Source organism: Glycine soja, chromosome 1 (assembly GCF_004193775.1).
Source record: "Glycine soja cultivar W05 chromosome 1, ASM419377v2, whole genome shotgun sequence".
Classification (NCBI taxonomy): Eukaryota; Viridiplantae; Streptophyta; class Magnoliopsida; order Fabales; family Fabaceae; genus Glycine; species Glycine soja.
This window is the reverse complement of record NC_041002.1, coordinates 47299809-47317690: the sequence shown is the minus strand read 5'-3', so window position 1 is coordinate 47317690 and position 17882 is coordinate 47299809. Positions and strand designations below refer to the sequence as shown.

Genomic DNA, 17882 nt, shown 5'->3' with positions numbered 1-17882 from the left:
TGCATGGTGGGAGATTTCAACAGCGTCAGGAATGCAGCGGAAAGGGTGGGCATATCTCAGAGGCGAATGGACGATACACCCATCAATGATTTTAATGAGTGGTTAGAGGACCTTGAAATGGTTGAACCACCACGTATAGGGAAGAAGTTCACTTGGTTTAGACCAAACGGAACAGCCAAAAGCAAACTAGATAGAGCGTTTGTATCATCAGAATGGCTCACCAAATGGCCAGCTAGTTCGCAATTAGTCTTAGAACGGAACTTTTTTGATCATTGCTTGGTGTTATTCAAATCTAAAAATGTTGAATGGGGGCCCAAACCTTTCAGAATACTTGATTTTTGGCTCAAGGATAAATCATTTGGCAAAATGATTAAGGAATGCTGGACTCAAACTCAGCAGAGTGGTTGGGGCGGTTTCGTTCTCAAAGAAAAGATCAAATGCCTTAAAGAAAGGATGAAAACATGGAACAAGGAGCAGTTTGGAGACACCTTTAAGAGGGTCCAGAAGATAGAGGTTGAGCTTAACAAGTTGGAATCTGAATCAGAGGACAGGCAGCTGACTTTCCAAGAAAGTATGAACAGGAAGAAATTGCAACAAGAACTATGGACAGCAGGCCAAGCCCATGAATCTCTAATGAGACAGAAGGCGAGATCGAGATGGATCAAGAAAGGGGACTGCAACTCTCGGTATTTCCACCTGTTGATTAACTCACATCGAAGGTTTAATGTAATAAATGGTGTGACTATTAATGGCTCTTGGGTTGAGAAACCTAGTAGAGTTAAATAGGAAGTCCGTAGTTTTTTTCAGCAAAGATTCCAAGAAACCATGTACAGCAGACCAACTTTGAATGGCATCAGCTTTCATACCATTGGGCATCAGGATAACCAGATGTTGGTGGGTAGCTTTAGTGAGGAAGAAATCAGGAAAGCAGTGTGGGATTGTGATAGTGAAAAGAGCCCAGGGCCTGATGGACTCAATTTTAAATTCATCAAGCAATTTTGGCAAATCTTGAAACCTGATGTCCTTCGTTTTATTGATGAATTCCATGCAAACGGCGTCATCCCAAGGGGAGCCAATGCTTCTTTCATTACTTTAATTCCTAAAGTGTCCGACCCTCATTGCCTCAATGATTTCAGACCTATCTTGCTCATAGGTTGCGTTTACAAGATAGTGGCTAAGTTACTAGCCAACAGAGTGAAGAGGGTAATGCCATCTATTATAGACGAATGCCAATCCGCTTTCATAGCTGGAAGACACCTCTTGCACAGCGTAGTCATCACCAATGTAGTGGAGGAAGCAAGGAGGGGCAAAAAATTATGTATGATTTTCAAAGTGGATTTGGAAAGAGCTTATGACTTCGTGTCGTGGAATTTCCTCTCCTACATGTTACGAAGACTGGGTTTTTGCAATAAATGGATTCTCTGGATAGAGGGCTGTCTCAAATCAGCCTCGGTGTCGGTGTTGGTTAATGGTAGTCCCACAGTAGAATTTGTCCCTCAAAGAGGCCTTAGACAGGGTGACCCTCTAGCACCCCTGTTAATTAATATTGTAGCAGAAGGGCTAATTGGACTTATGAGGGAAGCTATAAAGAAGCAGATATACGCTAATTTTTTAGTGGGGGAGAAATATGTACCTGTTAGTATACTTAAATACGCTAACGACACTATCTTTTTTGGAGAGGCTAGTATGCAAAATGTTAAGACAATCAAATCGATCCTGAGGGCTTTTGAAATGGCATCGGGGCTTAAAATAAATTATGCGAAGAGCTGTTTCGGGGCAATGGGCCAATCAGAACAGTGGAAAATGCAGGCTGCTAGCTACTTGAATTGCAGAATTCTGCCTTTGCCTTTCACTTATTTGGGAATTCCAATCGGGGCTAATCCAAGGCATAGTGAGTTGTGGGATCCAATCCTTAGAAAGAGTGACAGAAAATTAGCTAGATGGAAGCAGAGACACTTACCCTTTGGGGGGCGAGTGACTCTTACAAAATCAACACTAACATCTATCCCTATTTTCTCTTTTTTTTTTCAGGATTCCCAACAAGGTAGTGGAAAAGCTAACTCAAATTCAGCAAAGGTTCTTATGGGGTGGTGGACTAGATCAGAAGAAAATTGCATGGGTTAAATGGGATACAATTTGTCTCCCAAAGGATAAGGGTGGTCCAGAAATAAAAGATATCAGGACTTTCAATAGAGCATTGCTGGGAAAGTAGAGATGGAATATGATGCAACAAAACACAAATCTCTGGGTTAAAATTTTGGATTCGAAGTATGGAGGATGGAGAGCTCTAGATGAAGGAAAACCAGCCACCAATGAATCAATATGGTGGCAGGATTTAATGGCGATGATTCACGAACAGCAAATGAATACCATGCTTCAAACTGCAATAGAATGGAAGGTGGGGTGTGGAGACAAAATCAGGTTTTGGGAGGATCGATAGATCAGAGGTCGGGAAGCACTAGTGTCGAAATATCCCAGGCTGTATCAAATTTCCTGTCAACAGCAAAAAGTTATTCAGGATATGGGAAGCCATACCAAAACAGTTTAGGAATGGAATCTTGAGTGGAGAAGACGTCTATTTGACAATGAAGTAGATGCGGCTGTCAGTTTCTTGGAAGACTTATCACAGAGTCATATCTACCAACAGATAACTGACTGTTGGATATGAAAACCAGAATCCAGTAGCCAGTATTCTACAAGGAGCGCTTATCTTTTGTTGCAAGGAGGAGCAGCAGAGCAGATTTTGGATGAGGTATTGCTGGACCTATGACAGCTAAAAATCCCATTAAAAGCAACAATTTTTGCTTGGCGGCTAATCAAAGACAGAATTCCAACTAAAGATAATCTGAGAAGGAGACAAGTCCAGCTGAATGACACAGTGTGTCCTTTCTGCAGAAGTAAGGAGGAGGAAGCTTCTCACCTGTTTTTTGACTGCCCAAGAACTCTACCCTTGTGGTGGGAATCCCTGTCCTGGACCAAAACTATGGGAGCTTTCTCTCCCGTTCCAAGGCAACACTACATGCAACAATCTTTTAGCTTAAATGGAGGGAAGCTGCAATCTAGATGGAAGTGTTGGTGGGTGGCCCTTACCTGTTTGATTTGGCAGCACTGAAACCGGATTGTTTTCCTAAATGAGTCATTCAACGGAACCAAGCTGATGGATGATGCTATATTCCAAGTATGGTCATGGTTTAGAGAGTTGGATAAAGATTTTGTTGAGCCTTTTAACTACTGGTCTAGTAATCTATCAGTAGCTTTTTCTGTCTAGGCTAGCAGTGAAGGGTTTTTATTGTACTAATATTAAGGTCTGCAGTTGGATCCCAGCACCATCTGGATCTAGCAGCCTGTTTACATTTATCTTTGTACCCTTAGTACCCCTGGTACTTTCCTATATTTATAATACATATATTTTTTGCCAATAAAAAAAAAAATAACAAACTTCTAATCAGTTAGTCAATTACAAATGTTTGTCCCTTTATATCCTATATTGGACCCTTTCTTTCTTCTATAATAAACTTGTGGAGTTATCATAGTTATAGTGCATCCCAAAATCATTCCTAACAATTCTCCCTTCCTCATAAACAACCTTGTCCTCAAGGCTGAAACCGGGAAACTGTGTTTGCCCCTTCGGGAGCTTTCCTTGCCAATGGACCAGCACCTGGAAGACTTCTGTCCCTGAGAGATTGACTGTTCTAGTACCCAAAATCTGGAAAGGCTGGTAAATCTCTGTTGTGCCCTGCAATTCTGTTGGAAGTTCAGGTTCAACTAGATGGTGCCCTGCTGCCTTCTTAAGCTGGGATACATGGAATACTGGGTGTATTCGAGCCTACTCTGGAAGTTGTAATTTGAAGTCTACAGCTCCCATTTGTTTTAATACCAAATAAGGTCCATAATACTTGGCTGCTAGTTTAGGATGTATCTTGGTAGGCATGGAAATTTGCCTGAGGCCTTATTCTGAGATAAACCCAATCTCCTGGCTGAATTTGAGAGATTTTCCTATGCACATTTGCATAATGAGCCATCTGATTTTGTGCTTTCTGTAAATGGAATTTAAGCAGCTTCAAAGCCTCATCTCTGTCCATGAGGTCTTGTGCAACAGCTTCCACTAGCGTTTCTCCAGGAACAAACCTAGCCAAAGAAGGTGGTGACCTCCCATAAATCACTTCAAATGGTGTGCAGCGTGCAGCCCCTTGGAAGCTGGTATTATACCAGTATTCAGCCCAAGGTATGAATCCTGCCTAGGATTTTGGCTGCTCGGAACAAAAACACCTGAGATAAGTCTCCAAGATTCTGTTAAGGACCTCTGTTTGTCCATCAGACTCAAGGTGGTAGGTTGTACTCATGTTCAAAGTAGTTTCCTGTAATCTAAAAAGTTCCTACCAAAACTAACTCATGAAGGTGGGATCCTTGTCACTAAAAATGGAGATTGACACTCCATGTAATCTGATGATTTCTTTAACAAAAATCTCAACTATGGACCTAGCAGTATATGGGTGTTTGATCAAAATGAAATGTCCATATTTACTCAACCTATCCACTACTACGAGCACAGCATCAAAGCCTTTTGATTTAGGAAGTCCCACAATGAAATTCATGCTGATTTCTTCCCATATGGCCTTAGGAATGGGTAAAGGTTGTAGTAACCCTGCTGGAGAGGAAGCCTGATATTTACTCCTTTGACACACATGGCAGGCTGGTACAAAATTAGTGATTGTCCCCTTCATGCCAATCCAGAAAAGGGATTGAGCCATCCTTCTATAAGTTCTGTAGATACCTGAATGTCCACCTATAGGAGAAGTATGGAATTCCTGGAGGAGTTTAGGGATCCATGTTGAATTTGGTGATAAAACTAACCTGCCTTTATAGTATAGGGATCCAAGGTATATTGAGGATGAGAGTCAGGGTCTATTTTTAAGTCCTCTAGAATTTTGGCTAAGACAAGATCCTTCTTAACTTCTTCATCAATTTCTGTAATGTCAGGCCAGAAAGGCCTTGATATTCCTTGCAGTTCCTTATCTTCATCCCTCCTAGACAATGTATCAGCAACTCTATTTGAAGCTCCAACCTTGTACACAATTTCAAACTCATACCCCAACAATTTTGCCAACCAATTTTGTTGGTTCTGAGTTGTTATTCTTTGCTCCAAGAGGTACCTTAGACTCTTCTGATCAGTAAACACAGTAAATTTCTGACCTAAGAGATAAGGCCTCCAGTGTTGAATTGCTAGAACTAGGGTCATCAATTCCTTTTCATAAATTGATTTAGTGAGTGTTGAATCTGCCAAAGCCTTGCTGAAATAAGCAATAGGCCTTTTTTCTTGAGTTAACACAGCCCCTACTCCCTTTCCCGATGCATCACATTCTATGGAAATTTTTTTTGAGAAATTTGGCATTGATAGTACAGGAGCTGTGGTGACAGCCTGCTGCAACTGGGTAAAGTCCTCAATACTTTTACTAGTCCACTTGAAATTTTCCTTCTTCAATAAATCAGCTAGGGGTCGAGCTATTTGTCCATAGTTGCAAATGAATCTTCTATAGTACTCGGTAAGTCCCAAAACTCCTCTCAAAGCTTTAAGAGTCTTGGGTAAAGGCCACCACAGAATAGCTTCAATCTTTTGGGGATCCATTGATACCCCATCCATAGAGATAATGTGCCCAAGGTATCCTATCTTAGTTTTTTCAAAAGTACACTTCTTCTGATTGACAAAGGAAGAGTGTTCTAATAGTCTAGCCAACACTTGTCTCAAGTGCTTTAAATGATCCTCCCATGTTTTGCTGTAAACCAAAATATCATCAAAGAAAACCAAGACATACCTTCGAAGAAAAGGATTAAGGGTGGCATTCATAGCACATTGGAAAGTTGCTGGAGCATTTGTTAATCCAAATGGCATTACTAGAGATTTGTAATGTTCGAGTTCTGAAAGCTGTTTTTGGAATGTCTGGCTCGTGCATTCTTATTTGGTGATATCCAGCCCTTAAATCTATTTTGGAGAAATACACAGCTCCACTTAGTTCATCCAACAATTCCTCTATCACTGGAATGGGGAATTTGTCTGGTATTGTAGCTTTGTTTAGAGCCCGGTAGTCCACGCAAATCTCCAACTTCCATCCTTCTTCTTCACCAAGATAACTGGACTGGAATATGGGCTGTTGCTGGATCTAATGATTCCTGAAGCCAGCATCTCAGCTACCTGAGTTTCTATTTCATTTTTCTACAAGTGGGGATAACGATAAGGCCTTACATTAACTAGATCTGTCCTGGCTTGAATTGGCATTCGATGATCTATCCCTCTAGGTGGTGGCAACCCTTTTGGTTCATGAAAAACTGTTGCAAATTCAGATAATACCCCTTGTAATTGTCTGGTTTGGTCTGTTGTCGGCCCTTCCTCTTCTATATTACTTTTCTCCACAACCCAGAGCTTAGACATTATGTTTACTTCTGCCTTGGCAAGTTTCTTAAGTGCCTTGGAAGAAATCATTGCGTTGGACAGTCTGGGATCTCCTTGTATGACCATGTTCTGTCCTTGATGAATGAAGGACATGCTTAGAGTCTACCAATTTGCTTTAATTTCCCCTAAAGTGGCCAGCTAGGCCACACCAAGAATCAAGTTGACTCCTCCTAAGTTAAACAAAAAGAAATCTCCTTCCATCATATATGGTCCCAGCTGCACCTTCAGGTTCTTGCAACAACCTTGAGTGGATTTTCTATTCTCATCCCCTAATCTTACATAATAGGGTTTGGTTGATTCGAGCTTGAGTCCCAATTTTTTCACCAATTGTTGGATATAAAATTGTGACTTGCTTCGCTGTCTATCAAAATCAACACTTCTTGCCCTTGCAATTCACCTTTTAACTTCATAGCTTGAGGTTGTGTCAATCCTCCTGCTGAACATATTGAAAGATCCATCCATTGACATTTCACATCAAGAGCTTTCTCTCTCTTTTCCTCTTGTTCGTTCTCCTCTTCCATTCTTGAAATCTCTCCATTATCATCTATTTGCTCATCCTTGGCCAAGATTAACACCCTCATGGTTTTTCGGGACAGCGGTGACCTGGTCCAAAAGCATTTCCACAATGATAACACCTTCTTTTGTCTCTCCTCTTGACATATTCAACATAAGGAATGGTTCGAGTTCCCCTGCTTCTAGAGAAACTTGGTTTGGCCACTGAAGACATGAATCCTTGTGAATTCTGAGTCCCACCGTTGGACGTTTGGGCACTGTTTGCACCTCCAAACCCTACACGAGCTATAACTCCACCACCAACTTGGTACCTAAAACTTGCACCTGAACTTGCCCCTTGTCCCTGTGTGTTCCCATAGCTCCGCATTTGTTTCATTGCTTCTTCAACGTCACATGCTACCTCCATGGCTCGTGTGAGGTCCCTAGGATCATGTGGGCAAACCAGACTTCTAATATCTTGGCGCAGACCAGCCAAGAAATACCCCAAGATTTGGTCCTCCGCACTAGGTTTGGCTTGAACAACCAGAAGCTCAAATTCTTGAACATACTCCTCGACTCCTCCAGTTTGCCTTAGAGAAGCTAGTCTTTCATATATTGTTCCTCTCCTGTTTCCTCCAAACCTTCTTATCAAAGCGTCTGCAAATTCTTTCCAAGATAGATTCTTGAATTTTAGACGCCAGTATTGAAACCAGCGTATTGCATTTCCCTCCATACTAATGAATGCTAGCCTTAACCTCTCCAAGGGTTTAACTTGCTGCACCTCAAAGAATTTTTCAGCTCTAGCCAGCCACCCCAAAGGATCGTGACCTTCAAAAGTGGGTAATTCTACTTTCTTGACCCAAGAATGAAGAGGCACATCCTTATCTTCCTCAGTTTCGCCACTCTCCTCCTCTTCTTCCCAAGGCTTTTCATTCTTGTTCACAGAATGGTCTCCCACTACTGAAGGTGTTTTCTTGTTCATTTGTAACAACAAATCTTTGATGAAACCTATATCTGTCTTCACTCTGTCAACTTCTCCCCGTGTACATCAACTGCCTTCTCCAACGCTCCAACCCGATTCTCCATTGTGATGATGTTGTATCCAGCAAGTTGGACCAATTGGTTAGGAATCTCCTTCTGAGATTGGAATACTGAAATCCTAACAAAGAAAACTCTCTCTCTCACAGAAGAGAAGAATACTGAAACTTCCTCTATATTGAACAAAGAACCAAGAACACAATAGAACCCAAGGTAAACAAGTTTACCCCCAAAGGACTATATAAAGGACTATATAAAGGAAAACATACTTCCTAACAGACCTAATAACAAATTGTAACAGATTCCTATCAAAAGCTAACTAACAAACTAATAACAAATATAACAAACTCCTAATCAGTTAGTCAATTACAAGTGTTTGCCCCTTTATATCCTATATTGGACCCTTTCTTCCTTCTATAATAAACTTGTAGAGGTTTATCATAGTTATAATGCATCCCAAAATCATTCCCAACAGTTGGTCTATTGGACACTTCAAGATTTAAATAATTAAATCCAAGCACATAAAAAAAGAACCAGCAACGGGGCTTTCTAACCCTCCCCTCAGGCTCAAGGATACCATGTTAGAATGTGAGTTTGGGCTTAACTCAATCCTACAAAATTGACTTGTAAGGTGAGGATAGATCCCGACCACTCTATCTTTAGCACTATCTCTAGTCAATGTGAGATTTCAACACGCCTCTCTTTGCCCACGGCTACCTGCCACAACTAAGGTGGGATAGGGGTGAATTAAGGTGACTTTCCAACAATAATGAAATAGTTCCTTCCTTCTTATAGATAGGGTACAAAATTTACATGAATATAGTGTCTTGTGGTTGGGCTGTTTTAATGATGGTTTTTACATTTTCCCTTTCCCACACAATATGAAGAAGAAATGGACTTTAGAGGCTCTATATCAGGTTATTTAGAAATCACATTTTCCGTTGAGAAGGAAACAGGTACCAATCAAACTTGCACTGGTTCTGAAATTTCATTTACCCATATGGTAGGGCATTGACAAGATTTTCTTGTATAGATGAAATGTAATGCTCGTCCTTTTCTCACATTCATTCTCCTTGATGCTCTTCATGAAGATAAAGAAAAACACACTCCATTTCTCAGTAGTAATATCTCAATTCTCTCATTTGTGGATATTTTGGCAATCCAAATTAGTTGTCGAACTAATTTTCATTTTGTTTATCTATCTTTCTTGATCCATTGTTTAAAATAGCAGATTAGGATGGTACTATTTCTAATGCAACATGGACAAGTTTGTTTATGTTTAATGAAAGCTGTTTATATCTTATTAGCTAGCTTTTGAGCTGAATAGGTGTAATGATTGCTTGGACTGGTATTGAGCACTTCCGCATGGGAAGATATGACCCTCCTCCTCCTGCAGAAGAACCTGAAGACTTTTTGGTGTGTTTTCCTGAACATTGACAAATATATAGATTAAAGCATTTTTTATCAGCTGAATTTGCTTTCCCATTATGATTCTCTTGATGGATTTGCAAATAGCTTTATCTAAAAGAAAATTAAGGTTAATGCTTTTTACACAATCGATAACATCCGTTATAATTGTAACCCAGGTCTTAAAAATAAATGTTATATCCATTTGCTTTCCTATCTACGTAGTCTCATGGGAAATACTGTTAAGATGTTTTTAACCTCTTCTAATTATTTTTCTATATCCATATCCGTTTCATTTTTAACCTATTAGACAAATGTACCAGGCTACAGGATTTAGCAGCCTTTTAATTGATGTTCCTTGTTGATGTTATATGCCATTAATGTAAAATTCAAACGACTTTAGTGCGACTTATCATTGCTGAAGATATGTTGGTTGACATGGAGTTTTTCTTCTCTAAATTTGAGTTAACCTGTGTTACATACTATGCCTGTGTTTCACATATCTCTAAAATTTGTTAAACTATGATTCATTTCAGTATGATATACGCCCAAGGTGGCCACTGGGGGAAGAATATGCTGAAGGAAAAAGTGTAGCACGTTCGTTAAGAACAGCTCGCATTCATCCTTCTCTTACATCTGTAATTCAAGCATCATTGCAACAATGACACTGCTTGAACTTCCATGTTGCTTCAGCCTCTTGATGAAGATTTGCAGGGCAAGCCTCTCTTTTGGACTTATCTACGATTTGCCAAAATGACATCTGGGCTGAATTTTCAATAATACGTTAAAAAATGTCCAAGTTCGCTGTGGAAACTGACCATTGGCATCGATCGGTATCACGAAGCAAAGCAATGTCACTGCAAGGAGAAACATTATAATGGTATGGTGGTTGGTAGAAGTAAAAATAGGAGTGGGATGGGAAGAGATCAAAATTGATTGTGCTATTAACAAAAATTTTCAACTTACGAGTAAAAGAAAAGAAAAAGCAAGGAAATTATTGTATTTTTGTATAATTATTGACATAATTTTCCCCGTTGTATATTAAGATTATAGAAGTTTACCTTGATAGCATTCGTTTACATTATTACTCTATAATTAGAGATAATGTTTTGTTAAATCAATTTTGATACCTTTTAGGTTAGCCAAAATTTAATACTTGTAAATTACTGCTATTTTATTTTATTTCCTATTTACAGAATTTAGTTTTTTTTCTTACTATAGAGTTAAGGTCTGATCAAGCTAAAGATTTTCCTGTGTTTGCTTTTGAATTTCGACACACGGTTCTAATATGGTCTAATAGAATAGAGTTAATTTCGTAAAGCAACTTGTATAGTTTATAATCTTTATACCACTCAAATTTAATATTAGTAGATCAGTCCTGCCAGCCTCAGTTTTTCAGTAACAAGCCTAAGTATTTCATGGTTATGCTAAGCATGCCTCAAGGCTTGGCAAAAGAAGTTTCCACTAGTCTTGAGCTTGGCAGATTTAGATTTTTCACGAAACATCAAACAACACCTCATTTATTATAAATATATAATCAAGACCTCATTCAGTCATGTCAAATTACAAGATCATGCCCTCAATCCAATGGAACAATACCTATAGCCATTGTGGCTATAAGATTGGTTTATTCTTTATTAATATGCGTGCATTTGGTTGAAGACTGAAGATATTCCATTAAAAAATCTTTACATCACTAAACTACAAGTTTTATATAGTTTTCCCGTACTCTAAGGTATTCAAAGGGCTACATAATGAGACTTTCCTTAAACCCAGGGATGCATGTAGGCTGATTCAAGATTGATTTATTCATGAACTACAAGGAAAGCTACTATAACTTCTAAGAACCAAGAAGATTTTCTATTACCTTTCCTACTAGATTGTTCGAGATGAAGCTCCCTAAGGTCCTTATCATTTTCTGATTCTCTTAAAACCCACTGCAACTTAGGTGCTCTTGTCACAAAAGCTCCTGGCTCAGAGATTAAATCAAAGAGAAGGGGTGACTGCATGCAGGTTTGAATGATATATACGGTTGGCCTATTGGTTGGAGAAGGGTGAAGGGAGACCAAATTACGACAAGGCTACCGTGGACCATTAACTTAATGATCCATTATGGACGAGTTTATAGTCTTCGTCGGATATAATAGTATTTTATTCAACGTGCAGATTTGAAGCGACAACATGTTTTAGTAGTTGAATTTAATATTTATGAATTTATTTTTTTATAGGCAGTTGATGTAATTAACTGGCTTGCCCTTTGATTATGATAGTGTTTTAAGTTGTGTTAGCCATTGCGGTGTTTATTGTTGTATTCGTAAGAAGCCGCGACGGCCATGAAATTTGAGTTTTAGTCTTAGTTTTTGTTTTTCTATTCAGTTTCCATGAAGATATTATGGGTGTTAAACTTGATTATTGTTTGAGTGTTGCTAGGTGCACCCAGCAAAATTCACAAATGACAAAAAAGTCTCTGGCCTACTTTTTACGGATCAAGTTGATCCGTAGAAGACTTCCGGATCAACTTGATCTGTAACTTTCGGATTAAGTTGATCCAGAAGTCTTTTACGGATCAACTTAATCCGTAAGAGTGAGACGTCAGCTTTCGGATCAAGTTGATCCTAATAGACTTACGGATCTACTTGATCCGTAATAGACTTACGAATCAGCTTGATCCGATATTGTTTATTACAAATTTAAAATATAATTTATATATTTAAAGATATTTATTCTATTAATTATAATATATTTATAAATATTAATTTATTATAAATAATTAATTTTATAATATATTTTTTTAGAATATATTTTTTTAGAAGATGATATTAAAATACTTACCCAGTCCCATTATAATTATTATTTAAGGTTATTTTATACATATTAATAAAAATCAATAAATAGATAAAAGATAATAATAATTTTATAAAATTAATATTATCATCATTAATTTATTTCTTATTTTTATAATTGATCATATCATTAATATTATAAAGAATATAAATAAAAATAATAATTAATATTATATTAAAAATTAAAATACTAACTATTTTAGAATACATTTTTTTACATGATCATTAGTATAAGAGGGAAAATAGTAATTATAAGAGAATTTGAAAATATTAGTACGTTATATAAAATAAGAATCTTAGATAACGAATGACATCACATCTTTACATTGGCATTGTATAAATATCTAAAAAACCATTTTTTTAATTTGAATTAACAAAATTATAAAAAAAAATAATTTATTTTTTTTCATGACCCCTACTCATGATGTTCATTTTTTGTTTAATTTATTTTTTTCTACACCCTTTTCAACTTCTTTATTTTAATTATATTTAAAGTTATATTTAAAATTACTTTTTATTAGTTGGTAAACTAAGTTAACTAGACCATTTATAATAATTTACATATACTATAACTAAGTTAACTAGACCATTTTAATAACACGCGTGTATATAGACACAAATGGAATACACAATTAATAGAAATAAATAAAACTAACATTACTAATGAAAAATAAATAAAACCAACAATACTAATGAAATGAGTTCATGTGCAATATTTGTATATACATGGAATATCAATATAAAATATGTAAATAAACTACGCCTGATCTGTGCGCCGCCTACGTCTAGATCTAACATATACTAGATGGTCTTGTTTCACACTCCTAGCCATCCTGAGGCATTCTTCGATCACCTCATGTGTCGATGAGCCTGGCGTGACCACCCCTAGACTCAGATGGCGCTCCAACCTCTCAGCAATCTCATCATAAACTTCCTGTTAAATCCAAAACAAACAAATTACATAAATTATTATGCAAATATTGAGGTAAATGACGTAAATTATTAGTATTACTTACCACTGCATGTCTAGGCTCCTCCACAGATGTCGATGATGCTCCTGGCTCCGGCACGTGAGGGATATCCGTCTGTGGGGCCTGAGGGACAACTCGGGGCTGCGGGGCATGACCATCAGGTAGAGGATCTGATGCGTGGCCTGGTGTCATGAAAGGATGCAAGATGCGAAAGAACCAGTCCATGTAGTCACTAGCACACTGACCTGGCACAGCGCACACCTCACCTGCTGGAACGATATGATCCGAGTAGTGCATCCACCTGTCGTGTATATCATCATACGACACCCATGAATCGACAGGAGGAGCAGGAATGGTCTGCGTGTATCCAAACTGCCGCACGACCCTCTCTGGTCGATAATAAATAGCAACAGGCCCCCAGCGCAAGAGACTGGAATAGCATGATATGACATAGAAGTCCTGGACCGGTCGGTGCTCTCCATACGGGATCCAACAGACATCTAAAATCCGGAGTCGGTCCAGGCGCTCCTTGTACGTAAGTGTACGTATGTTCTTCACGGTCTTCTTCGTCGCAATTCACCTACACGCACGCGGGGAATCCTCGTCGTATTCCTGATCAATAGTTGAGTTCGCGACTAAGGAAAAGTGCTCGTAAATCCAACACTACAGATGTAACATCATAATGATAAACATTAATAAAGAAAGTCTAACAAAATTTAAAGTTGAACATTGTTGAACCTGAACGAATGAAAAACATATTTGTTACCTGCAGTAGTGTGATGTAACCGCCAAGCTGTCGGTTGTGGCTAATAGAGGCATCGTTCAGCTGGTCGTACATATGCATCAGAACAGCCACTCTTCAGGCGTACCTCCCCGTCATACTGAGGTCACGAAGGGCCTCTAAGTACACAACATGCACATTGGTTGCACTCTTGTTAGCAAATAGAGTGCAACCCAAAATATGAAGAAGATATGCGCGAGCCGTAGCTATCCAATGACCTGCCTAGCATCGGCGCTTGTATATATCATGTACCTATTACAGGCATACGTACGGTCCACGACACTGGGCTGTCTCAGCCCTGGCAGACTCTGTAGAGACCATCAATAAGTCCACCAGCATCTAAACCGTATCGTCCACGTGCAAGGGCTGAAAGGCGTGCAAGTCGCCAACCACGGGCAAATGGAGAAGCGAGGAGACGTCGTCTAGCGTGATCGTGAGCTCTCCCACCGGGAGATGGAAACTAGATGTTTCTCGGTGCCACCGCTCCACAAACGAGGACAAAAGTCCTCGATCGCCAGTGTCTACCGAACACATGATCAGAGGACTTAGTTCTGTCCCAACAACGAGTCCCTCAATGGCAAGGACAGACCTGCCTAAACTATGGACCTTCCTCCCGTGAGAGGATAACTTCAACTCAGGACACTCCTGAATCGAAGTATAAAGGAACGCAAAATTCGTTAAAATCATCATTTAAAGGAAAACTAATTTCAATCATAAATATAATTTACAAGTAACTAAAAATAAATATTATAAATACCTCTCTCGTCCATACGCTGCAAGCAACGTGATCCGCATACTGGGTCAACACGGATGGGTCGCTCGGACCACCCGGAAATCCCTCATGCTCAGCCTCAGCAGCCTCCGCGCCTGTGTCCGCAGGAATGTCTGCCACAATGTCCTTAGAATCAGCTGGTGCCATCGGGTCATCCGGAAATACATCAGCCTCCACATCTGGCACAGGGACCACAGGCTCATCGTGCGCCGCAGTCACAGTGACTCACTGCCTCCGTGTGGATGCAGTAGGCCGTCGACGCTGCGGAGCATCATCGGAATCATCACGATCTCCTCTGCCCACACCTCTACTAGTAACGTGACCTAAGGTACGACCTAATCCTCTGGTCCTAACCATGATCTGCAAATGAGTACCGCAAATTCAATCACTGATTTCATTCACTTAAATTTCATTGGTCTAACGCAAATTTCATTGACTCAAAGTAACGCAAATTTCACGTGGTTGATCTGAACTACAATAAACTTGACCCTAACGATGATAGACCTTCTCATCAACAAGTTTCGTATAATCTAGCCTTCTTGTACAAGCAAATGGTGCTAGCAAGTACCAAAGAATTGTTCATGGGAAGCCCTTTTCGCCTTGGCGATAACCCTACTCCGAGTATGGGGTCTATAGAGGTTGCTCCTCATAACACTGTTCATACATGGGTGGGTGCTGCTGATAAGCCACACCATGAAGACATGGGAGCATTCTACACAGCAGCTAGAGACCTCATTTTCTACGCTCATCACCTGAACTCGGATCGATTGTGGGGGCTATGGAAGACATTGGAAGGAAGAAGAAAGGACTATAGTGATGATCCAAATTGGTTAGATTCTGATTTTTACTTCTATGATGAGAATGCCAATTTTGTTCGTGTTAAGGTAAGAGATTGCCTTGATACTAAAAAATTAGGGTATGTTTACGAAGATGTTGATCTTCCATGGCTGCGAACGCCACCCACATCGCCGAAAAGCAAGCTATTGAGAAAAGCGAAGAAGAGTCCACTTTTGAGTTCAAAGCCAAGCAAATTTCCTTTGGTTTTGGATTCCATAACGAGTACCGTTGTTAAGAGGCCGAAGAAATTGAGAAGCAAGGAAGATAAAGAACAAGAGGAGGAGGTTTTGGTGATAGAAGGGATTGAGTTTGGAAGTGATAAATATGTAAAGTTTGATATTCATATTAATGATGATGAAGATAATTTGAATGAACCAGATCAGACAGAGTTTGTGGGAACTTTTGTTAATTTGTTCCATGGACAAGGCCATAATATCAACACTAGTTTTAAGGTAGGGATATCGAAAGTGCTCGAGTGTTTAGAAGCTGAAGAAGACAATGTTGTGCTGGTTACTTTGGTGCCTAAGGTTGGAAAATGAGATGTCATCATAGGAGGCATCAAAATTGAGTTTATTCCAAAGTACAAGGACTAGTTTTGTTGTTGTGTGTGCAAATTTAATATTGTTATTACAGGTTTATTGTTTTATGCTTTTAAAAAGTACACTTTCTTTTTTGGTTTAGCATCTCGAGCTCGTATTCTCAGTGGCTGGATTTTGTACAACCAACTGAAATATGAGATGCCGAATTTCTTGGCTAGCTACATTCTCATCATTCTTCTATCTACTTCCATTTCTTGCCATAATAATTTTTTCAGGAATATTTTTATAACAATTTTCCAACTATTGTAAATTTTGAAGTGTAATCTTAGTGCATAGCTGCAATGCTCATTAATATCCAGCCTTTGTTCTTCATTTTCATTTAGCTATTTGATCAAGAGTGAGCTTGGTTTTTTATTTGTCACCTTCAAATAGCATAGGGATTTATTTTTTCATTTTTCCTTTTACTTTGTTCCCCATGATTTTCCATTGAAAGCTATTAGGTTTTATATGTATATGTATAAGACAAACTAAATTCATCTTGGTTTATATGCCAAACTTTTCCCTGAGCATACTATTCCTGCAAATTCTTCTGCTCATCAATATCATTAGCTCTACCTTAAGCTATTTGCCTTATAATAATGGGTTTTGAAAATGATCATTTATCATAACTCTTGTATAGAATTCTTCTTATCTACTTTCCCTCCTCATAAGTTTCCCAATCTTTTCTATATTTCTCCTTTATTGTAGTTCACTCATCTCTGCTCTGTATGATCTAATTAATATTTGTACTATCTATGTATCTAAACAAGGAATGCATTTCACATGGATAGGGATTTGTAACAGCTTTTGGGTACCCATGGTACCATGATAATATATATTTTGTTTGCTGTTTTTTTATATAAAAAATATCTATTTATCCACATTTCACTAAAAATGTTTTATGCAAACATGATTGTCCTAATCATGTTACTTTTGAACTTAATTTGCTGAGGTTGTCTGGGCGTTTAAATCAATTTTTTGATACCACATTCAGTTCCAAGTGACAATTACATAAAAGGCAATTACATATTCGCATTAAATCAAATTCAAACAGTTGATATTCTCCAAAATGACACTATTTATCAAATATTTAGCATACATTCAGAGGTAATCCTAATAACCAAAATTCTTAATTTAAAAAAAAACTCACAATGTATCAAATATTTGGCAATTTTTAAAATGAAGTTGTGAGTGTTACAGATCAAGTGATCAGTAAGCATGTTACGGATCAAGTTGATCCGGAACATGCTTACGGATCACTTGATCCGTAAACTATGTTTCAGTACTTTACGGATCACCTGATCCGTAAGCATGTTACAGATCAAGTTGATCCGGAATATGGTTACGGATCAAGTTGATCCGTAAACTATCTGTTAGTAGTTTACGAATCAACTTGATCCGTAATCATATTCCGGATCAACTTGATCCGTAACATGCTTACGGATCAGGTGATCCGTAAAACACACAGCAACTTTCAGATCGTGTTCTACGCCATCGTCGACAACAATGGTGGAAAAAGGACAGGGTCACGGTGCTTACCTAGACGGTGGACGACAACGTTGCTCTTCGTGGAAGCCTCCTCAATGCACCACGACAACCTCCTAATCAGGGCAACAATGGCGGCAACCTCCTCAACGAAGAAGAAGAAGAAATCCTCTGAGGTGAAAAGAATGAAGAAGAACTAGTAGAAAGAAGAAGTTGCTAATTGATGACGA

The 17882-nt window shown here is 38.7% G+C and overlaps 3 protein-coding genes across 3 annotated transcripts; 2 read left to right on the top strand and 1 right to left on the bottom strand.

Moving 5' to 3' along the window:
- The first annotated feature begins 3 nt into the window (after nucleotides 1-3).
- Nucleotides 4-786, top strand: LOC114387186. Its single transcript, XM_028347355.1, has one exon. The coding sequence runs from the start codon at nucleotides 4-6 to the stop codon at nucleotides 784-786; it is 783 nt and encodes a 260-aa protein (XP_028203156.1).
- A 12199-nt stretch (nucleotides 787-12985) lies between these two features.
- On the bottom strand, nucleotides 12986-14899 carry LOC114387016. Its single transcript, XM_028347149.1, has 6 exons — nucleotides 14738-14899; nucleotides 14326-14625; nucleotides 13966-14025; nucleotides 13780-13862; nucleotides 13245-13629; nucleotides 12986-13162 (listed from the first exon to the last, which is right to left on the bottom strand). Exons 1-6 carry the CDS (start codon nucleotides 14897-14899, stop codon nucleotides 12986-12988), a joined length of 1167 nt encoding a protein of 388 aa, XP_028202950.1.
- A 404-nt stretch (nucleotides 14900-15303) lies between these two features.
- On the top strand, nucleotides 15304-16128 carry LOC114386931 (polyphenol oxidase, chloroplastic-like). Its single transcript, XM_028347039.1, has one exon. The coding sequence runs from the start codon at nucleotides 15304-15306 to the stop codon at nucleotides 16126-16128; it is 825 nt and encodes a 274-aa protein (XP_028202840.1).
- Nucleotides 16129-17882: the final 1754 nt, after the last annotated feature.